The sequence below is a fragment of the Rattus norvegicus genome, chromosome 6 (assembly GCF_021556685.1).
Source record: "Rattus norvegicus strain SHRSP/BbbUtx chromosome 6, alternate assembly SHRSP_T2T, whole genome shotgun sequence".
NCBI classification, from domain to species: domain Eukaryota; kingdom Metazoa; phylum Chordata; class Mammalia; order Rodentia; family Muridae; genus Rattus; species Rattus norvegicus.
The window spans coordinates 116,341,451-116,365,702 of NC_141539.1; the positions used below are offsets into that span (position 1 = coordinate 116,341,451).

General features: G+C 40.5%; 1 protein-coding gene across 10 annotated transcripts in view; it reads right to left on the reverse strand.

Moving 5' to 3' along the window:
* Cep128 (centrosomal protein 128) overlaps positions 1 to 24,252 on the reverse strand; it is a 370,684-nt gene that overhangs the window by 313,667 nt on the left and 32,765 nt on the right. For all 10 annotated transcript variants that reach the window (XM_087554312.1, XM_087554311.1, XM_087554310.1 and 7 more), the window contains 3 exon segments: positions 23,112 to 23,227; positions 11,186 to 11,277; positions 6,235 to 6,307 (listed from right to left, as the gene is read on the reverse strand). In XM_087554312.1, coding sequence (XP_087410438.1) covers positions 6,235 to 6,307; positions 11,186 to 11,277; positions 23,112 to 23,120 — 174 coding nt within the window. In that variant the 5' untranslated portion in view covers positions 23,121 to 23,227.

Consider the following 24,252-nt stretch of genomic DNA (forward strand, 5'->3'; position numbering starts at 1 on the left):
GCAGGACTCAAATTGTCAAAGTACAACACAGTGATTGCTCAGCACTGAACATGCACTAACTGGAAGAGAGTGCCCTCTGGTGATGGGAAGTGAAGCAGCAGCTGTGCCAACAAGCTGTGCCTTGATCTTATTGGTGCTGAACTGTTAGCCCCCAGGTCCTTATATCTTTCCAGCCACGAGCCTGATGGTCTGGAAGACCCTGTTGTGAGTGCACAGAACCTCGTCCAAGGGGTTCCGTGTGATCTTGTCAAGGGTTCCAACTGCCATTTACTAAAAAATGAAAGTTGAAAAGAAACACTAAAGACAAATTCTTTCTGACACAAGGTCTTCCTTATTAAACTATTATGCAAATTCAAATGAATTTTATACATGTCATTGTATATCTCCAAAAAAAATTTACACTGGCGACATATATATCTATGAAACATAAAATATGTCATATTCATTTAAAAGAATAAATAAAGCTCTATTATTTAAGACATGTTTGGCTAGTTTCGTGTTTCATGTGAAATCAAGAGTGGTCTGCTCCCAGGGCTAGAGAGATGGCTCAGTATGTAAAGTGCTTGCAACTGCAAGAACCTGAGTTCAGATCCCCAAAACAGTCAGGAAGCAGCTGAGTGGCAAGCATGTGTAACCCTAGATCTCTAGCAAAATGAGAAAGATACAGGAGAATTCCCAGAAGCTCAAAGGCCAGCTAACCCGACAAAGACCAGACCCTGTCTCATGCAAGGTAGAAGGTAATAAATGACACCTGAGGTTGTCCTCTGAACCCCTACATCAGTGTTTCTGACCTGTGAAGTGTGACCTCTTTGGGATTGAAATGAGCCTTTCACAGGGGTCACCAATGACCATCAGAAAAGACAAATTTTTACACCACGATTCATAACAGTAGCAAAATCACAGTTATGAAGAAGCAACAAAATAATGTTATGTGTGAGTCACCACAACATGAGGAACTGTATTAAAGGGTCATAGCATAAGGAAGGTTGAGAACCGCTGACTTACATGCACACTTTGGTGTATATATTCAGAGAGAGAAAAAGAAGCAGAGACAGAGAAAGACAGAAAAAGACAGAGACAGAGAAAGAGAGAGACAGACAGAGACAGAGAAAGAGAGAGACAGACAGGCAGACAGAGACAGAAACAGAGAGGGGGGAATCTTTTTAAGAACACATGGGGAACTTTGCTAAAGTGATAGGAATGTTCTAAACTGAACTGGGCTGTGGAACAGTCACACAGCTCAGTAAATTTACAGCAAAGCACTAAATTACACATTAGAGTAGATTAATGTGATGAAAAATCATAGCTCAGTAAACCTGTCACTTAAAAAGACATATAAAGCCAGGTTTGGTGGTGCATGCCTATAACTCCAGTGCTTGGAAAATAAAGGTAGGGGAGCCATGAGTTCAAGGACAACCCTAGGCTACACAGTTTGAGACCAGCATAAGCCTCAAAAGTCTAAAAGAGAAGGGAAGGGTTTTAATTGTCTACTTGACACAGCCTAGAGTCATCTGAGAGGAAAGCATCCATTGAGGAATTTCCCAATCAAACTGGTCTGTGGGAGTTGTAGTGTTGTTAATTGAAGCAAGAGGGTCAAGCCCACTGTGAGTAGTCCCATTGTCTATGCAGATAATCCTGAGTGAGCTGTAGAAAAAGCTAGCTAATCATGAGCCTGGGAATCCATTCTTCCAAACTTTTGCTTCAAGAGTCTGTTCCAGGTCTTGCTCTGACTTTCCTTAATGATGAACTATGACCTGGAAGTGTAAGCCAAATAAACCTTTTCTTTCTCTAAATCGCTTTTGGTCATGATGTTTGTGGCTGTTGCAAAATCAAAATAAAACATCTCTTAAATTAATACTTGTTATTTGTTCTGTTGTTGTAATCTATGCAACACCTATGTTCTATTCCATGCAGCATATACTAAATTCTTGGAATTTCACCAATGACAACTGCTATCAGAAACAGCTAGATCTATGTTTACATTTTCAGTTTTAACAGGGACACAAGGACAGAAAACTAAAGTAAATTGAAATGCTCTCCATAAATAATCATACTATGTACTCCAATCATACTCAACAAGGTGAAATACAGACAACTAATGAACTGCAATTTCCCCTACGAGGGAAATGCAATTTGGATTATCTCAACTAACTATTACCAGTCACCATGATCTCATGCTATCAATAATGACTACTCTTTCCAAAGCACAGTTTGAATCAAACCAAAAAACCTATGATTCCCCGGGAATTAACAAGTCTTCTTTTGGCATGCGTAACAACAACCAATACTTTTTTGTCTCTCAAAGAAAAATGTGTCCCATAAACTTTCAAGATATATCTTATTTACTGTGGAAATGCATGAAAAATAATTGCAGCCTTGGAATAACGTATAATAAATGTGACTAAAAACGAGCACCACCAGAAAGTGAACCTGGTGGGCGTCGGAGGCTCTCGTTTATCTTCTCTCATGTAGGTATTCAACATTGAAATTCCGCACGGTGAACCTGCATGGCGCTGGCGGTTCTGTTTAACTTAACTCTAGAGGGGAGAACAGCTGCAGCTTGTGTGAGGTTTAACACTCGTGGAACAAAACTGCATCTTCTCTGACAGCATGCCATCCTGAATTCACAGATACAGCACAATATGTCAAACAGTTCTATATTGTAAATGTCAACTTTGGCTGGAATAAATGAGTCACAAAAACCTAAATTAAGCTTTATACAAACATCACGTGGCCTTCAGAAGACCTGCTAAAATTCAATAATGTTGCTTTAAACTTTGATTAAGACTGCTACTTTTAATCAGCACTGCATACCAAATGAAGTTAGTGAAACCCTTATTCAAGCCCTTACATACCAGAAAACCTTACTTACCAGCACAGCACAGAAACCAACTATGGTAATATAACTTGATAAGAGCTGTCAGGTAAGAACACAATCAGACATCTCAAACTTTCTCATTAAAGGTGGGCTCTGCCTTAATGGAGGGGGTGACACCAGCTGTAACTGGGCTGGACTGACTTCCTGATCCAGGGCAGTGATGATATGAGAGTGCGGGCTTACTTAAATGGTCCTCCACTCGCTCTAGTAAATCATTGGACCCTTACACTTTGGTATGCAATAAAGCCCTAGACTATGCAGAAGACAATATTTGGAGAATTGACTGCTTTGTGGTATAATTCAAATGAAATGACAACTGCTTAGATATCTTACCCCATAGAAGAAACTTAAGAAAATGTGCACTACCAACGTTCCAAATTCAAACCAACAACTATGCAATGCTTTCAAAAAGAACAGTGTCATGGCATAAAGGGACATGACCATGGCTCCCTCAGGTATGACGAGCTCAGCAGAATACCTTAGATATCTGAATGTAGTACAACCTGATTTTAGGAGCTGGGGAAAGAAGTTGGTGGGACTGAGAACTTACTAAGCATTCAAACATGAGGATCTGAATTCTAACTCCCCCAAAACCCACACAAAAAAAATTAGGTGAAACTATGGGCAGGGGAGGCCTGGGGGGAAATAAAAGGATGACTGGGCTTAATGGATGCCAGTAAAACCAAAAAACAGTAAACTCCAGTCAGGTTCAGATCCACAAAATAACAAAACAAGTTTAACTCAACAGAAAGTTGAGCAAAACATACGATATGATATTTCATTAGCAAAAATCTCCAAGAGTCCACAAACATTCAAAAACAAGATAATGAAAACGCAAAAGCAAGCCACAGAAAGACAAAAAGACTCCTGTCATAGCGCCTGCTTATAGACCCTGAGCTGGGAAGCATGAAGAGCCACACAATTTCCCAAACCATGGTGGGGATAGACAAGTTAGCGCCACCATCGCAGAAATCGATTTACTGGTGTCTACTAAACTTGAAAGCACCTAATAAATGCACTCCATGTTATGTATGTACCAACAAAAATGCACGCACATGTACAAGAAAGTAACAATAGGGGTTGGGGATTTAGCTCAATGGTAGAGCGCTTGCCGTGGTAATTACACTTAGCTGTGGTAATTCGTCAAAACATACAATGGCACATGGACCTTTCTAGATGTTCATTTTCACTACAATTTTTAAAAACCTTAAACATGGCAAAGCTTCAGAAGTCCTATGAAGTGATAGGCTCCATTCTAGGATTTATAAAAAGAACTGGATACATTAAAACCACATAATACATGTCTACACTCTGCTGACACTGAGCTAGGTGTCAACCAGACAATGACTTGCTTTCTAGCCGTATAACTGCTCAGTTAACTAAGTCAGTGTGTTCAAACAAAAAGGACTTTTCCCAAAAGCTCCATCTATTATTAATATGATTCATGTGTAGTTTGTGTGTGTGTGTGTGTGTGTGTGTGTGTGTGTGTGTGTGTGTGTGTGTGCGTGTGTGTGTGTGTGTGTGAAGTGGTTCTCTCTGTCTAAGGAGGGCTCTGGGATGGAACTCCGGATGCATGGCAAGTGCTTGGAGCCACTAACCCATATTGTCAGCCCCAGAAATGACCGATGGTTGAAGTACTTGGTGTTTTAAACATTTTAAGTGAATAAAACTTCAACTGATGGTGAAGTTGATACACCAGGAAAAAAATCTACGACTTCATATGAAAATATAAGTACCTCCTACCTAGATCACATTACCCACTCCCAAGTCTTACCAGTAAAGAGTTGGTTTACCACAACAGAAACATACTAAGGTTTATTTTTCCCATCCAGGACCTTTAAAACAAAACCAATAATCACCCAAGAGGCAAGGCAAGAGATACAGCAAGATTTCCTGTGGCTGGAGTGGGCACATTTCACTAGAGCAATCACTGAGTCTTCTCTTTGAAGGAAGAAGACATCCATCTCCTGACAGGCCCAGCTACTACATCAGACTTCCAGATGAACTCGCCCCGTCTACAGGGACCTGGAAACACCACTGAGGAAATACAGTCTGCTTAAACCAGAAACTTAAATTTGAATAAAATATTCCAGGAGAAAAAAAATTCTATTAACTTTTTTCATCTTGGAAAAACAAAATGTGAGAAGTGAAAGCTGCTCCTGGAGTTGACAAGTTTGTTAACACTTGAGTAATATTTCTATTAATATTTCTCCCAAAAAAAAAAAAACTGAAGCAGGGAAAAAAAGGATTTGTTTTGTCTGATGTTTTTTAAAACTGGGTCTCAATATGTAACCCAGGCTAAACTAGACTCAAGGATAAAAATTTGATTAAAAATAAATACATGAACAATAAAACTTGGTCATTAGAAAAATTTAAAATCTCACCACATTAAACCAAAGAGTATATTCATTATGTTTCCTGTCACTCTGCCCAAAGACATGCAGACCAGCTTAGGGCAGGAGGACTTATCACACTTTCAGAAGGTTCAATAGAACATGGACGACAGTGGCAGAGCAGAACAGCTCCCCATCATGGCACTCGAGAAACAGAGAAAGGAGGGTGCTGGAGCTTGGCTGGCTTCTCTTTTCTCCCCTTTCATTCTCTCTGGGCCACAGCCTGCTGCGTGACCTCACCCACAATCAAGGAAGGGTTCTCCCTTCAGCTAATCCCCCAGGAACGACCTCACAGCCTGGCCAATGTGTACCTCTCTAATCTCCAAACCTTCTAAAGCCAGTCACACTGACAAGGGTGACTTACTGTCATAGTGAACAGGCTGTCCCATAGCAATGGTGACCCCAGTCATGGATGGTCTGAGCACACTCTAACAGCTGCACAGCACTATACAACGCATGTGCACTTCTCAAATACTTAACAGAGCTGTGGAGTTGCCACTGATGAGAACTCCAAGCTACCATCCACATATTCATTAAAAATTCCACAATTTCAAAATGTAGAACTTACTTCCACCTGTTATCTACTATTAGTATAAGATTTCAAGCTTGAATTCATTAAATAGATGAAGATTTCAAAAACATACAACAACATTTTTCTTTAACAGAACAACATATTGTACCCAAAAAGTTACTCTACTAAAGCCTCATTAGCTGCTGGCCAGTCTGACGACCATCCTCCCGTTTATCTACGAGTGGAATAAACTTTGGTTTGTGAACTTGGTTTTGTTGGTTTATTTTGTCAGGGGGCAGCGGTGTCCTGCTACGCATTCAGAATACTCTAGAACCAGCTACATTATCCAAACTGGCTTCGAATTTGTGATCAGCTTCCTAAAATACTGGAATTACAGTACGGTCCACCATGCACAGCTTATGAATAAAGCTTTATAAAGGAAGAATCCTCACCACATCTTGTTTCTGGGCCTCGTTAAGCTTTTCGGTCAATTCTTCTAACACCCTTTTTGTTTCAGCATCGGACCTAAGCAAAGAAAGAAACAGGTTTCAAGTTCATCACTTGTTTTAACGTTATAGTGTCTTTTATTGATGCTGTCATTGTTTTGAGCTGGGAACCAAAACCAGGAGGTTGCACTTCCTAGGCCAGAGCTTTAACCCTGAGCTAAATCCCTGCCCCTCACAGTAATTGTTTTTCCATAATTCTCAACTGAATTCTCTAGAGCCTGTTAAAACATGCCAACGGGGCACTACCCACCAAATTTCTGAATTGGCAAATCAGGGATAGGGCCCAAGAGTGTGTGTCTCTACAAAGTCCTACTTAACATTGAGGCTGTCGAGCCGGGCTCCAGCCCTGAGCACCGCCTGCACACTGGATTCCTCTAGCAGCCAGGCTACAAATCAGGGAGAAGCAAAGAAACAGTTCGAAAAACCAAAGGGAAGATAAAACTCTTCATCTCATAACCTGTTTGAGATGTACAAACTCCATCCTTAATAATGCAGCAATCATGGAGTCTAAAAAGACTAGCAAGTAAAACCCTTCCTCCCACACACTGTACTGCCTTCGGAGGTATCCCCGCCAGTATCCAAACACCTTTCCACCCTTCATCCTTCCACTTGTTGTCACCATCATTTCTAATCAACTACGGCCAGTTGAGTCCTTGTTCTGAAGTGAGCTGAAGTCTAGCTCACTAACTCCTCTGCAGTACTGGTCATGCTCACTGCCGCTGTGCACTCCCCGCCTGGCTGCCTGTGTGATTTTACAACATGCACACCATGCAGGGAGCCCTATTCTCACTGAACTCTTAGGACAGCTTGACTAACTCTTACTTGCTTCATTTTTTATACTTTACAACTACTTACTACTGGCATACAGGAAAGCAACTGCCTTTGTAATGCTCAGCTGGTATATCCAACATTTCTGTAAAAACCCGATAATCTGAGAAGATACCATTGGAACTGCTGGTTTTCACAGTATCTATTACTACTTCGGATTGTATCTTCCTCTCGGTGACAATATTATTGTATTTATATAATTTATAATTAGATAATTTCTCAGAGAGCAGTATGGCCCAGCCATATCCACTGGAAAGGGTGAGAGTCATGAGGTCACCCAGCACAGCTCCTTGGCACGGTTCTAGCACAGCTGAGCTGACCGAGGCAAGCACTTCAGTCTCTGCGTGTTGCACTCCTAGGGACTTTCAGCATTAGGATTCATTTTATGTCTTTTCCCAAGACAATTTATGTCTGAGTCTTTTTAGTATAATCCTAAAATTAACTTTATCTGGCTCTATCTGGAAGTCTTCCTTATGCCCTGGAGGCTATTAAGCACAGAGAAGCACGAAGCTAGATGAGGCCATTATTCCAGGAATCGTCTGGTGGTTTCTGCCCCTGAGCAGGCTCTAACAGTATAATTGGTGCAGGGTAAACCAAGACAATAACAAACTCTGACTGGCCAGGATAGGTTACAGATTCACAGCCTCCATCTAATACCCTTAGAGCTCTCTGAAAGTGTAGTTTAAAGATAGGGATGGTACAGGGTATAGGGAGAAATAGAAGTCAGTGAATAACATAAACTAAAACTCGTCTACACTGTAGCGCAGATGATGAAACAGACAGTAAAAGAAGTCTGGTATTAGTATTTGCTAGTCATAACAGGACCCGTTCAGATACCTTCTATTTGTCCGGGGTGCTTTCAGACTACAAACACTGCCAACCTAAAAGCAGCTGTCATATAATAAATGTATTTGCTTTGGAGGACACGTTCTTTAGATTCTTTAAATTGGAGTTATAGGGCTGATAATAAGAATAAAGCCTGTCTGTATTTTCTAATTGTAACTGAACTTGTAACTCTGGACACGTAATGAAAAATCAAACACATAATCGGTTCCACATGAATAATCATTAGTCTGTCTTTGTTCTGTGAAATCTGTATAAATAAAGCAGCAGCCCGGTCCTGTCAGTCAGAGTTGTGAGATGCCCTGCCCATTGTGTCTGACTCACACACTCCCCTCCCTTGCCTATTCCTTATCCCCACTCCCATACCCACCCCCACCCCAGAAGGCCCCTGGCAGGGGTACCTTAAGAGTTAAGTGTTCTGAGTTGTGACTCTCTCAAAGCAAATGTGCTCCTTTTCCTCCCTCTTGACCATAGACCTCAATGCTCTCCTGGATTTCCCGAATCTCACATCTGAGCTTCCTCCAGTCAGGTCCACATCACAGACAAGACTCCTACATGGTTGACCACTTTAGCACTCAGCTCTGTCCTCTATAGCCTTCCTCTTTATGTCATCCATGCCCACAGCACTTGTATTCGCCAAGTACTCTTGAAACTCAGACATCTCCCAACGTGGGTTTTTCCTTTGAGCCTAAGGAGTAACTATTTCACATTTCTACTTGAACGTCTCACAGGCATTCCAAGTCTGACACATCTGAGAAAGCCTCTTGCTTTCCACCGCGCAGCTTCCTCAACAAATCTTCCACGTATGATAAAGGAGGATGGTTGCTTTCTCAGTTTCACAAGTAGAAATCTGTGAGTTGCCCCTGATATACATCCTTCATATGCAATCCATTACCAAATCCTGATTCTCACATTCTAAAACAGACTTCTGTCAATTTATCTCTTGTCATATCAAGCCATACAAGAATGTAACAGACTTCCAATTCACATCCCTCAAATCAGTTCTCCATATGGTATCCATTTAGTCCTTTCTAAAAGCCCATTCCCCTGTGCTTTCATAACAACATATTTTTGACATATCAAAAAGCAAAAAAAAAGAAAAATTAAGCTAGTGTGGTGCTGCACACCTTTAACTTGCTCACTTGGGAAACAAAAGCAAGTGGATTTTTGTGAGCTCATGGACCACCTAGTCTATATAGTGAGTTCTAGGACAGTCAGAAGTACATAGCAAGACCCTGTCTCAAAAACCAAAAGAAAAAGGAAAAAAGAAAACACCAACACTTCTGAATCAAATTATTTCCTATCCAGTATATTCAGAAACATGAATATAATTTGTGGTACAAGCAAAGTAATCAATTTTACTCATCTACAATGTAATGTCATCCAATTTCACAAATAAATTAATTTGATTCCTACTTGAAAATAAAATTTCTCTGCTTACCTGTGCCTCCAAATAGCAGAACTTCTCAAATGATACCATGTATAGGTGAGGAAAGCCACAGAACAATACCGCACTTACTCGTGACCACACAACCAGTCAACTAGCTCATCTCTGCGTCTTCTTCAGGAACTACTTCTCAAACCCATGTACCCAGCACTGCCTACACATCCTTGATCCAACATAAACTCTACACAGCAAAATCACTCCGATTAAGATGAATGATTGACTTTGGTTAATTTTATTACCTTTTCAAGAGAAATGCAAGCATTAAATTCTCTGTCTTACTAGTAATTAAGCTCACAAGTCAGTAATATAAATGTTTTACCCCTATCAGCTCCATGATACTGTATACTGCACAGGGTAAAGAGCAGAGGCTCTGGAACCTTACTGCCTACATTTGAATTTGGACCTGCCAAGGGCCCTAGCATATGACCCTTAAGAAAATATAAAAACCTTAGTCTCCAAAAGAAAAAAGACCTTCAAAGTGAAACACTTGCTACTGTTGATGAAGAAAATAAAAGAATGAGGACTAGAGAGATGGCTCACGGTTAAGAGCACTGACTGCTCTTCCAGAGGTCCTGAGTTCAATTCCCAGCAACCACATGGTGGCTCACAATCGTCTGATGCCCTCTTCTGGTGTGTCTGAAGGCAGCTACAGTGTACTTTATATATAAACAAATAAACCTTTTTTTAAAAATGAGAATGAGAAAATTTTATATTAGTAACAGCTTTTAGAAACTACGAAACTGTCAAAAGTACAAAGGAGAGGCTCTCAAAGATCGAAAGTAAACTAAGAAATCAGATTCTAAATGGCTTGTGTCTACACACAGACAAGTGTCATGTTCTATTTTTTCCATGAACAGCTAAAAAATAGTGCATAAACCATTAGTCTATACCTCTGTGTCTGTCTGTGTGTCTGTCCCCTCTCTCTTCTTTGCTATTAGCTCTCTTACTGTATCTCACCATGACATTAACATTTGATGAACGAAATCTAAAGTTTAGCTTTTATAAACCTAAAGTTTGCTTCTTTCTGACTGCTAACTTTCCTGCCCTCCTCTTCTAATTTCAGTAAGTTTTATACTATGCTTGATGTATTTCACAGCTAGGGTTTCAAACTCACTGCAACAAAAATCAATGAGTCGTGATAAACCATAAATTCACGAAGCTTTGAACTGTTCTATTAATAAATATCAGACACCGACGACATAGCTTACTTGCTAAAATGCTAGTCACAAATGAGCTCTGCTTTCACTTCCTGGCACACATGTACAAAGCTTGGTGTGGTGACATGTGCTTGTTACCCTAGCACTTGGCAGGTAAAGGCAGAAAACCCTGAGAGATCAATAGAGAAGCATCCTACCCTAAGCAGAGAGCACCAGGTCCCAGAGATTTTTTTTTTTACTCTACCTCAAAAAATATGGTACAGGCATGAAGAGAGAGTCCGTGGTTAAGAGCATTTGCTGCTCCTGCAGAAGAGCAGACCACTGACGACTGCCTGTAACTCCAGCTGCAGAAGATCAGGCCCTTCTTCTGGCCTCCAGACACACATACACACAAACACAGGCAGACAGACACAGACAGGCAGACAGGCAGAACACACACACATACACACACACACACACACACACACACACACACACATATATAAACATAAGCAAAACATAAATTTTAAAAAAGTCATACAAAAGCACACATCATTTTCTTAATCTATGCATACATCAATTACAGAAATGAATAATTCTCTTCATAATTCATGCCTCCCAGAAAACCCTGTCCCCATTTTACCGGCTTCTTCTGAAAAGCTCCTTGTTGAAATCATCTCCAAGCCGAACTTGTTCACTACTGAGGTCACGGAGGGACTGATGAAAGGTATGGAGCTGCAAAGCAAAGCACAGTCAGCCTCTTAGGTTCTGCTCACTCTTCCATAAAGAATCCATTGGAGTAAAAACTCTTATCAACAGAAATAACAAATGCTGTGACACCATTCCTAAGCACTAATGACAATAATTATTAATGGTAAGTGCCTGTCATTAAGACGTGACTTTAAAAACTAGTCCTCCAGTACCATCACACTCTGCCTGCATAGCAACCTCATTCCTTGTGTGTGGCCTGGAGGTGGGACTTATTTCAGAACTACAAGTTCTATCATCGCTGTCAGTCTCGCCCCTGGAGTGCAGAACTAACCATAGCAAATGACCATGCTGTGCTAAAATAAATCTTCACCATATCACCCCACATGCCTAGTTGGCCAACACCACCTGCCAAGACACCATTACCCACATGTAATAGTGGGTACCATGTAAATAGAGGAACCATGTAAAAGAAAACATGGAGCCACGTTATTCCTAAGAGAAATGCTAAACGTAACCCCACAGTCCATCAAGAACAGAAGAAACCATTTCGCATGTATTCATTTTTGAGAGGATCACGCAACAGTGCAAATGCCCTCAAAGTCCCTACACACTAGTAAGGCTAGATGGTAAAACATAGTGACGTATGGGAGTGTTCAATTTGTACATAATTGCAGGCAGACATCAAGCAATAAAATACAGCCAAGATATTTTTAAAGCATAGAAACAATGAATGTAAGTCAGGATAGAGCTGGAGAGATAGCTCAGCAGTTAAGGGCATCGGCTGCTCCTTCAGAGGACATGGGTTCAATTTCAACAACCATATAATACTCACAACCATCTGTAATTCCAGTTGTATGGGATTGTACACCATCTTTTGACCTTTGTGGGCACCAAGCATGCATGTTGAACAGATACACATGCAGACAAAATACCCCAACACATAAAATGTTTTAAAAATGTTTTCATTGTTTTAAAAGTAAGGACAGGGTATATCCATTCCTGAAAGAAGAAGCCTAAGAGAGGCTTAGGAGTGTAAAACTGTCCATCTCTTGTCCTGGTGCTGAATATGTGGCCTTTGATCTATTGTGCCTTAAACATTAATATAAACACTGTATATGTATATGTGTGCTATGGTTTATAATAAAATAATTTTGGGTTACAAAGCTTTACAAAAACAAGAAATACCCACTCCGATAACTGCTCACTGACCAGCTAAGCAGTGCCAGCTCCCTCCTGGGAGGTAAGCATGTGGCCACCTGAGGTGGGGGAAGCATGTAAGCAGCATAGATTCCCACTGGAGCACTAAGAACACACGGGCAAGAAGAGCCAGATGTCACCTTGAGAAAACAGGCTTAGGGATGAACAACAGAAAGGAGAAGGGTAATGGATGAGCAGCAGAGTCCACATAGCTTTGCCATCAGGCCGTAAATTCTTCCCAATTTGTAAAACAGAATGTGAGGATCTCTGCCTCCAATCTAACCTTCAACTCCTACCGATTGTATCCATGTAATAGCTTTAAAAGCTACCTTCCTCCTCTGTAACTCCACATAGCCTAATCCAAATGGCCATCGATTCACACTGGAACACACTGTCCTTCACGTGTCCACACTGACTAATTTCTACAGTTGAGACAGACTCATCTTCCGCCCTTGTACATTCTGAACATGGTCTACCTTCAACTGCACCACAGGTGCTGCCTTCCACTTGCCCAAGCTAAGTGTCCTACCGTGGATGACTTCATCCAGGTTAAGATCTCCATTCTATCAACCTTTCTACAGAGCATTCTATGACTGGAGTAGGTCACATACCCACCACACCCCGCCCATGGCGTGTGTTTCTTTCCAGGATAGCATGCACTTCAACTCATACTGTGGGTGCACTAACGGAGTTATTTGATTAATACCAAACAGAATATGAACCAAATGGTTTCACTCATTACTAATTCCTAACATAAGCACTGTCTCAAACTCAGAGGAGCTAAGGACAAAGAACAAAAACTGAACGAGGAATGTTCCAACAGTCCCTGTGCTGTTAAATCCCACAATCTACAACTCTAAGTTATACTTATCAAAAAGTAAGAGAGTCACGGGAAATTCCTACAAAGAGTTCCCTAATGCATTCGACCCACTTCATATTATGCCAAAGCAAGCGACCGCCACCGATGAGTTTCCTGAAACAATCTTTGAGCACCTAATCCTGAACCTATCAAAACAAGGATGCCAAAGTTGGAAGCTGCTTCTATCCAGTTCTAATTAATTTAGCTACCTAAGAAAACGAAAGAAAACTCAGCTCTGAGGGACAAAAAAAAAAGGTAAGAAGCAGGAAAAGTATATTCATAGCAACTGCGTCTAATACTGCAGGACTCTCTAGTGAATACACTCGCAAGTTTCTTACTTAATATCTGTAAGTTAGCCATACAAATGAGGTGATACTCTCTTATGAAAGAACACATTCAAAGAGACTAGAACTTTTGCTGGTCCTCACCATTAAGTTGATAACACACCTTGAGCACACTTAAGAGCTGTATCTTTCTGCTTTAGTTAGGGTTTTGACAGCCATGACCAAAGGTAGAGTTTCACCTTGTACTCCGTTGTCCAAAGCAAGTCGGGCTATAACAGCTGCTGATTCACAGACATAAAAAAGTACTGCCCACTGGCTTGCCCCTCATGGCTTGCTCAGCCTACCTTCTTATACCATCCAGGAGCACTTGCCCGGGGATGGCACCACCTACAGTGAGTAGGGCCAGTCTCACGGAGGCATTTTCTAGTTAAGATTCCCTCTTCCCAGACACATCTAAGCTTGTGTCAAGCTACTGAAAGCTAGCCACCATACTTGCTATGTTCTCAGCCTGTTTAACCTGCCCCTGACCTAGAGAACAGTGTCTGTCTGTCCGTCTGTGCCTCTCTCTTTCTCTATCTCCCTTTCTCTCCCCCTCCCTACCCCCCCAGACCCTCCTGGCCCCTCCTCTCTCTGTATGTGTGTGTAGGTATGGGTGTGTGGGTGGGTATGGGGAAAGGTATGTATGTGGGTGGATGGGTGGATGGGTGGATGGGTGAGGTTGGGGGTGTATGTGTGTATTAATCATTTGTTGAAAACAGAAATCAGGTCAAAAGCAACCTTACTAAATATCCACAATAAATGTTAGGAATAGTATATTGTTTGATAAGAACATTTTGCCATACTGATTTCTTTGGGATCAACTGGGATCAATTTGAGTTGGTGACTTAATCCATTATAAAACTCTGTTAAAGATTTCTAGTAGTGAGGCATGTGGGAGGCAGAGACAGATGGATCTCTTGTGAGTTTGAGGCCAGCCTGGTCTACAGATCAAGTTCCAGGGCTATACAGAGAAATCCTGTCTTGGGTGGAAACAAAGATTTCTGTAAAGTATCTCTCATTCCTGCATAAATACAGAAAGACAGTAGAGACATACACAAGTTACAGACTACAGATGAGCAGAAAAATCACAAACTACAGATAGACAGAAGATATGGAAAACGTGGAGAGCTCAAATGTGGCTCGCTCTTGACCAAATGAACCTGAGGGAAATGCTGACTTTTTTTTCCTTAGAATGGCAGCAACACGTTTTGGTGCTGTCTACTCCTATCTGGTACAACTTAGCAAAACAGTAGCTAACTTAGTAAGGCTTTCTGAAGAGTGAACCACCTGCACAGAAAATGAAAGAAAATATGTCCAACTAAACTCAATATATTCATTTTCTGTCAACTTGACACAAGCTAGAGTTATCGGAAAGGAAGGAACCTCAGTTGAGAAGATCTTCTATAATAGCTGGCTCTAGAGTATTTTCTTAATTAGTGACTGTTGAGGGAGGGCACAGTCCCTTATGGGTGGTGGATCCCTGGGCTGATAGCCTTGAATTCTATAAGAAAGCAGGCTGGGCAAGCCATGAGGAACAAGTCAGTAAGCAGCATCCCTCCAAGGCCTGGCTCCTGCCTCCAGGTTCCTGCCTGCTTAGTTCCTGTCCTGAATTACTCTGACGATAAACATGGATATGAACATGTAAATAAACTTTTCTTCCCAAGTTGCTTTGGCCATGATGTTTCATCACAGTGACAGTAATTCTCATTAGGACACTCAATTTTTTAATTCCTTTTACTGTTTGAGAGTTCCTTACATGTAATATGATGTATCTATATCAAACCCACTCCCATCCCTGCCTTTGACACCTTCCCTATACACCAGTACTTGTCCCTCCCAACTCCATATACTCTGTTGTTAGTCCTACTGAGTCTCATGATGCATGTGTGTAAAGCTATGCACTAGGGCATGTGCAGCCTCTCAAGGATCACATTCATGAAGAAAGCGCTCACACCGCCAACAGCTCCTCCATAGTGGTAGAGTTTTGTGAGCCTCTTCCCCTTCTCTATGTACTCATAGCTGCTGTGAACTCCTATGTGCAGCAGCCTGGTCGAGCTCACCCAATGCTTTGTTGCTGCAGATGTCTTCTAGCTCAGGCTCTTCCAGTCTTTCCACTACTGCTTCCCTAGTGACCCCTGAGCGTTGGCAGGAGAGGGTATGACACAGATGCCCCATGTAGAGCTGAGCACTCCAGTCTCATTGTACGCACACTGACCATCTGCAGGGCTCTGGACTCATTACTATCTACTACAGAAGGAACAAAAAGCTTCTCTGATGGGAGGTGAAAAATGTTCTAATCTCTGGGTCTAAGGGTATGACCTTTGGGGAAAGGGGAGCAAGCTGTTTCTATGTCCATTTAGGAGAATAATGGCTTCTTCCCTATGACTTAGCATCACATGCTTGGACTCAGTGTTTAGAAGCAGACATGAGTTCCACCTTGTGGAACAGCCCTTAAGCCCATCTGGACAGCGGTTGATTACTCCCCTGATGGTGATGCCACCATTGCACCAGTAGGTCATTTTGCCAGGACAACTGGTATTGTAACTGGCAGGGTTCACAGCCAACTAAGGCTGCTGATTATTTTCCACCCTGATAGAACCTCCGAGCACTATAAAAGCTAACCAGGGAGATGGAGTTTTCAGATGAGTACGAGTGAGTACTAGTGAGTACTAGTGAGTACTAGTGAGTGCTAGCTCTCCATTTCTCAGCTACTGTAAATACAGCAGCTTTTATCTTTCCACACGAATACTCAAGCACAACCAAGAGCAATGTCATTCGTCTATAATGTTGGGTCGTAGGGAATATTATGGGATGTCACTGACTAACAATGCAAAAAGAGGTATCTCATCCCTGGAACTTACCATTTTTCATTTGGTAGCCTATGGAATCTGGAAGAATCATTGTCCCCATTATAAGGTGACTCCACTTGAACTTTGCATGTGTGTGTATGCGTGCATGTGTGCATGTGTGTGTGCATGCACGTGCTCATTTAGTAGGCTTCTATATGGTTTTTTCAAATATCTTCAGTATTAGTCATCCTTCCCCATACTCTCTTCTACCCAGCCCTTCCAACAGCCAATCCGCTTAACCCTTTCTGTTTCACTATTTCCCTCCCCTGCTTCATATCGCCTGCATTCTATTAACCTACCTAACTTGAGATCCTCCCACTACTACATGGCGCCTTACTATTTTCCTAACTTCTATGAATATGATCCAATTTAAATACACATATCCAACTCTGGCATACACTGCCCACCACCTGCTAACACTCCTTAAACCCTGTCCAGCAGTCGCCAACAGCACCCCCTCCCCTGGGCTCCATATTCCAGCCCACAACTCCAATAGAGGGCTTCTGCTTGACTGGAGGCCACCTCATACTAGAAACCTCAGGTACCAACCAGGTACCTAAAACCACAGATGCCATTCAGGTACTTGGAACCCCAGAGGCAATATTGACACCCAAAACCTCGGAGGTCATGCAGGTCACAAAAACCCCAGTGCAGACATCTTACTGGACATGAAGACTTGCTGATCACCAGAAGCCCAGGCCACTTGGGGCAGAACACTAGAGGAGAAAGACAAACCAAGGGGGAAAAAATCTATCTCATGAAGATAAACTCAGAAATCAGCTCCAAAACCTCTAATAAACTCCAAACCCAGATGGCTAGAAGCCAGGGCAAGATCACGATCAACAATAACTGGGCAAAATGGCAGCCCATCTATCCAGCTACAGCAAGCAATGGGTATCCAACACAGCTGAGGCCCAAGATTATGACCTTAAGTCCAATCTTATGAAGATGACAGAGGCAGACTCTTAAAAGGAAAATGAATAATTCCCTTAAAGAAATACATGAAAATACAATCAAACAGGTGGATGAAATGAAGAGAACTACTCAAGACCTGAAAATGGAAATAGAAGCAATGAAGAAAACACAAACTGAGGGAATCCTGGAGATGGAAAACCCAGGGAATAAAACAGAAAATACAGATACAAGCATCACCAACAGAATACAGGAGATGGAAGTAAGAATCTCAGGCGTAGAAGACACAATAGAAGAAACTGATACTTCTGTCAAAGAAAAATTTAAATATAAAAAGTTTCTGACACAAATCTGGGACACTATGAAAAGACCAAACCTAAAAATAAGAGAAATAGAAGAGGATTCCCAACTCAAAGACCCAGAAAATCTTTTCAACAAAATCATAGAAGAAAATCTCCCAAACATAAAGAGATGCTTATAAACTTAGAAGAGACTTACAGAATACCAAATAGATTGAACCAGAAAAGAAAATTATTCCACCACAAAATAATCAAAACACTAAATGTACAAAACAAAGAAAGAATATTAAAACATATAAAGGCAGACCTATCAGAATTATACCAGACTTCTCACCAGAGACTGTGAAAGCCAGAAGATCCTGGACTGATGTCATACAGACCCTAAGAGAACACAAATGCCAGCCCAGGTTACTGTATCCAGCAAAACTCTCAATTAACATAGATGGAGAAACCAAGATATTCCATGACAAAACCAAATTTAGACAGTATCTTTCCACAAATGCAGCCCTAAAAAAAGATAATAGATGGAAAACTCCAACACAAGGAAGGAAACTATACCCTAGAAAAAGCAAGAAAGTAATCTCCTTGCAAGAAACCCAAAAGAAGAGAGCCACACAAACATAATTCTACCTCTAACAACAAAAATGATAGCAAACGAAACTCATTGGTCCCTAATATCTCTCCACATCAATGGACTCAATTCCCCATAAAAAGACATAGACCAACAGATTGGATACCTCAGAATAAAGGGCAAGAAAAAAATTCTCCACGAAAATGGTCCCAAGAAACAGGTTGGAGTAGCAATTCTAATGTCAAACTAAACTGACTTTCAACCAAAAGTTATCAAAAAAGATAAGGAAGGACACTTCTTACTCATCAAAGGAAAAATCTATCAAGATGAACTCTCAATTCTGAACATCTATGCTCTAAATGCAAGGGCACCTACATTTATAAAAGAAACTTTAACTAAAGCTCAAAGCACACATAGCACCTCATACAATAATAATGAGTGACTTCAACACCCCACTCTCATCAATGGACAGATCATGGAAATAGAAACTAAACAGATACACAGTGAAGCCAACAGAAGTTATTAACCAAACGTATTTAACAGATGTCTATAGAACATTTCATCCAAAAAAAAAAAAAAAAAAAAAAACTCCTTCTCAGCACCTCATGGTACTCTCTCCAAAACTGACCACATTATTGGCCACAAACCAGGACTAAACAGACACAAGAAGATCAAAATAATCCCGTGCATCCAATCAGATCACCACGGACTAAGACTGGTCCTCAATAACAACAAAAAAAGACAGAAAGTCCACATACACATGGAAGTTGAACAATGCTCTACTCAATGATAACTTGGTCAGAGAAGAAACAAAGAAAGAAATTAAAAACTTTTTAGAATTTAATGAAAATGAAGGTACAACATACCCAAACTTATGGGACACAATGAAAGCTGTGCTAAGAGGAAAACTCATAGCGCTGAGTGCCTGCAGAAAGAAACAGGAAAGAGCATATGTCAGCAGCTTGACAGCACACCTAAAAGCTCTAGAACAAAAAGAAGCAAATACACCCAGGAGGAGTAGAAGGCAGGAAATAATCAAACTCAGGGCTGAAATCAACCAAGTAGAAACAAAAAGGACCATAGAAAGAATCAACAGAACCAAAAGTTGGTTCTTTGAGAAAATCAACAAGATAGATAAACCCTTAGCCAGACTAACGAGAGGACACGGAGAGTGCGTCCAAATTAACAAAATCAGAAATGAAAAGGGAGACATAACTACAGATTCAGAGGAAATTCAAAATCATCAGATCCTACTACAAAAACCTATACTCAACAAAACTGGAAAATATTGATGAAATGGACAATTTTCTAGACAGATATCAGGTACCAAAGTTAAATCAGGATCAGATAAACCATCTAAACAGTCACATAACCCCTAAAGAAATAAAAGCAGTCATTAAAAGTGTTCCAACCAAAAAGAGCCCAGGGCCAGACGGGTTTAGTGCAGAATTCTATCAGACCTTCATAGAAGATCTCATACCAATACTCCCCAAACTATTCCACAAAATAGAAACAGAAGGAGCACTACCCAATTTGTTCTTTGAAGCCACAATTACTCTTATACCTAAACCACACAAAGATCCAACAAAGAAAGAGAACTTCAGACCAATTTCTCTCATGAACATCAGTGCAAAAATAATATTCTCACAAACCAAATCCAAGAACACATCAAAACGATCTTATCCATCATGAACAAGTAGGCTTCATCCCAGGGATGCAAGGATATTTCAATATACGGAAATCCATCAACATAATCCACTATATAGACAAACTCAAAAACACATGATCATCTAATTAGATGCTGAGAAAGCATTTAACAAAATTCACCACTCCTTCATGTCAAAAGTCTTGGAAGGATTAGGAATTCAAGACCCATATCTAAACATAGTAAAAGCAATATACAGCAAAACAGTAGCCAACATCAAACTAAATGGAGAGAAACTTGAAGCAATCCCACTGAAATCAGGGACTACACAAGGCTGCCCACTCTCTCACTACTTATTCAATATAGTTCTCGAAGTCCTAACCAGAGGAATCAGACAACAAAAGGAGGTCAAAGGGATACAAATTGGAAAGGAAGAAGTCAAAATATCACTATTTGCAGATGATATGAGAGTTTACTTAAGTGACCCCAAAAATTGCACCAGAGAACTCCTACAGCTGATAAACAACTTCAGCAAAGTGACTGGATATGAAATTAACTCAAACAAATCATTAGCCTTTCTCTACTCAAAGGATAAAACAGTTTGAGAAAGAAATTAGGGAAATGACACCTTTCACCACAGTCACAAATAACATAAAATGTCTTGGAGTGACTTAAACCAAGCAAGTGAAAGATCTATATGACAAGAAATTCAAGTCCCTGAAGAAAGAAATTGAATGAGATCTCAGAAGAAAGAAAGATCTCCCATGATCATGGATTAGCAGAATTAATCGGGTAAAAATAGGCATCTTGCCAAAAGCAATCTACAGATTCAATGCAATCCCCATCAAAATTCAACTCAATTCTTCATAGAGTTAGAAAGAGCAATTTGCAAATTTATTTGCAATAACAAACAAAAAGAAAAAACAGGATAGCGAAAAACTATTCTCAACAATAAAAGAACTTTTGAGCGAATCACCATCCCTGACCTCAAGGTGTATTACAGAACAATCGTGCTAAAAACTTCATGGTATTGGTACAGAGACAGGCATGTGGATCAATGGAAGAGAATTGAAGACCAAGAAATGAACTCACAGACCTATGGTCACTTGATCTTTAACAAAGGAGCTAAAATCATCCAGTAGGTCAAAAGGATAGCATTTTCCACAAATGATGCTTGTTCAACTGGAGGTCAGCATGTAGAAGAATGCAAATCAATCCATTCTTTTCAGCTTGTACAAAGTTCAAGTCCATGTGCATTAAAGACCTCCATGTAAAACCAGATACACTGAAACTAATAGAAGAGAAAGTAGGGAAGAGCCTTGAACACATGGGCACAAGAGAAAATTTCCTGAACAGAACACAAATGTCATATGCTCTAAGAACAATAATAGACTAATGGGACCTCATAAAATTGCAAAGCCTCTATAAGGCAAAGGACCATTAGGGCAAAACAGCAATCGACAAATTGGAAAATATCTTTACCAATCCTGCGTCCAATAGAGAGCTAATATCCAATCTATACAAAGAACTCAAGAAGTTAGACTCCAGAGAGCCAAATAACCCTATTAAAAAGTGGGGTACAGAGCTAAACAAAGAATTCTCAGCTGAAAAATATCAAATGGCCAAGAAACACCTAAAGAAATTTCAACATCTTTAGTCATCAGAAAAATGCAAATCAAAATGACCCTGAGATTCCACCTCACACCAGTCAGAATGGCTAAGATAAAAAACTCAGGTGACAGCAGATGCTGGCGAGGATGTGGAGAAAGAGGAACACTCCTTCATTGTTGGTGGGATTGCAGACTGGTACAAACCACTCTGGAAGGTTCCTCAGAAAATTGGACACAGTACTACCTGAGGACCCAGCTATACCTCTCCTGGGCATATACCCAAAAGATTCTCCAACATATAACAAGGACATATGCTTCACTATGATCACAGAAGCCTTATTTATAATAGCCAGAAGCTGGAAAGAACCCAGATGTCCCTCAACAGAGGAATGGATACAGAAAATGTGGTACATCTACACAATGGAATATTACTCAGCTATCAAAAACAATGACTTTATGAAATTCATGGACAAATGGATGGAACTAGAAAATATCATCCTCAGTGAGGTAACCCAGTCACAAAAGAACACACATGGTATGATAAGTGGTTATTAGCTCAAACTTGGAAAACCCAAGATAAAATTAATAGACTACATGAAGCTCAAAAAGGAAGACCAGAGTGTGGATGCTACAGTCCTTCTTAGAAGGAGGAACAAAAATATTCACAGAAGGAAATACAGAGACAAAGTGTGGAGTAGACACTGAAGGAAAAGCCTTCCAAAGACTGCCCAACCTGGGGATCTGTTTCATGTACTGACACCAAACCCTGACACTACTGCAGAGCCAAGAAGTGCATGCTGATGGGAGCCTAATAGAGATGTCTGCCGAGAGGCCCTCCCAGATCCTGACAAACACAGAGGCAAGTGCTCACAGCCAACCATTGAACTGAGAACGGGGTCCCCAATGGAGAAATTAGAAAAAGGACGGAAGGATCTGAAAGGGTTTGCAACCTCATAAGAACAACAACATTATCAACCAACCAGACCTTCCAGAGCTCCCAGGGACTAAAGCACCATCCAAATAGTACACGAGAATAGACCTATGGCTCCAGCCACATATGTAGCAGAGGATGGCCTTGTCAGGCATCAATGGGAGGAGAAGCCTTGGTCCTTTTAAGGCTCAATGCCCCAGTGTAGGGTAATGTCAGGGCAGGAAGGTGGGATGGGGAGGCACCCTCATAGACGCAGGGGGAAGGGAGATGGTATAGAGGGTTTCTGGAGGGGAAATTGGGAAAGGGGATAACATTTGAAATGTAAAACTATATATATTTTTTTCCAATAAAAATACCAAGTATGGTCAAAAATGATTAAAGGTAATAAAAAAAGAAAAGAGAAGCATTTGTACATTGAATATAAAACATACTTAGCTTAAAAAGAAAAAGAACAATCATTGAGTGACCCAAAAAGACAAATACTGCTCTCTGTCATATACTGATGCTAGCTTGGAATCTTTAGATAAGTATGTTTATTCCTGGTATGCAAAGTTATTCATGATAAAATTCTTAGTTAAGATATATCCATAAAGTTAAAATGTCAGTAATTTATACACGAACATAAGATAATAACAGATAAACTACACAAGGTTATGAAGTACCTGGACCATGTCGTCTGTTTCCGAAACAAACCGAACACCAGTTCTGAACCTGTTCCGTTTAATACCCTGTGGATCATAGTCCTTCAGAGGTGAGGTAGGTGTAAAGCGGAGACTCTCTGTCCAGTGTAAAGAAGAAAAGAGGCATTAGAACACTGCATGAGAACAGAGAGAATTTCACCTACCAGCTCCAGACCAGACAAGAAGATGTATAGGTACTCTTAGCCTAACTTCCCAAGTAGCATGCTGCAGCCATAACGACTACAACATTGTTCTTAAAGCAGAGAAATGAACAAACCCAGCCTGGAAACAGAACTTGCCAAAGGATCCAACTTTTAACACTGTCCAAAGCAGCAACATATTTTCTCTTTGATGAAAATAATTATTAAATACTTCAAATCTTTAATTCTACCTCTAACATCCCACTAGTAAAATCAAATCTTGCAAATATCAAATCAATTAATCTTAAGCTAAAACAGTGCATAACAATCAATAAAAGACTTCATAAAAAATAAGTAAGTGTCCAACTTTAAGCACTATTTGAGTAATAGCAGTATTTATCACTCAAGGTACCAATGTCCCTCCATCTAAATCAGTCCCATCACTGGAGGGGTTTCTGTGTGATTCAAAAATGATTCTCAGGGCTACAGGGAAATATGAGATTAATTATAGGCAAAGTTTTCAATAACTTTTAACACAACTGTGGGCATCTAGCAGAACGTGAAAGCTAAAATCCACCTGCTTTTACCATATGTTATAGAATACTTGATAATCGGAAACTTTAAAACTACTATGCCAGGACAAGATTAGCAAGAAAACAACCACAAAGTAATCTTCACTTGCTCATTTGTTCTGACGCTTGGGCAGCTCCAGGTGGTCTACAGAGCCTGAGAAAAATAAAACTAACAAGGCCAGACTCTCAAAGACCCTTAAAAAAAGACACACTATACTTCCCACAACTGCATCTAATAATCTTGTGTGTGTATACATAATTTTCAAGATTATAATCTTATACACATACTGTATTTCTCTAGAAACCAAATCCATTCAGTATGCACTTCAAAAATATTTTCGAAATGTAAAAAGGAAAAAGGCTTTTGAAACATGTAAAGAGTTCACCCGCCACAGCGTTGGAATCGAGGTC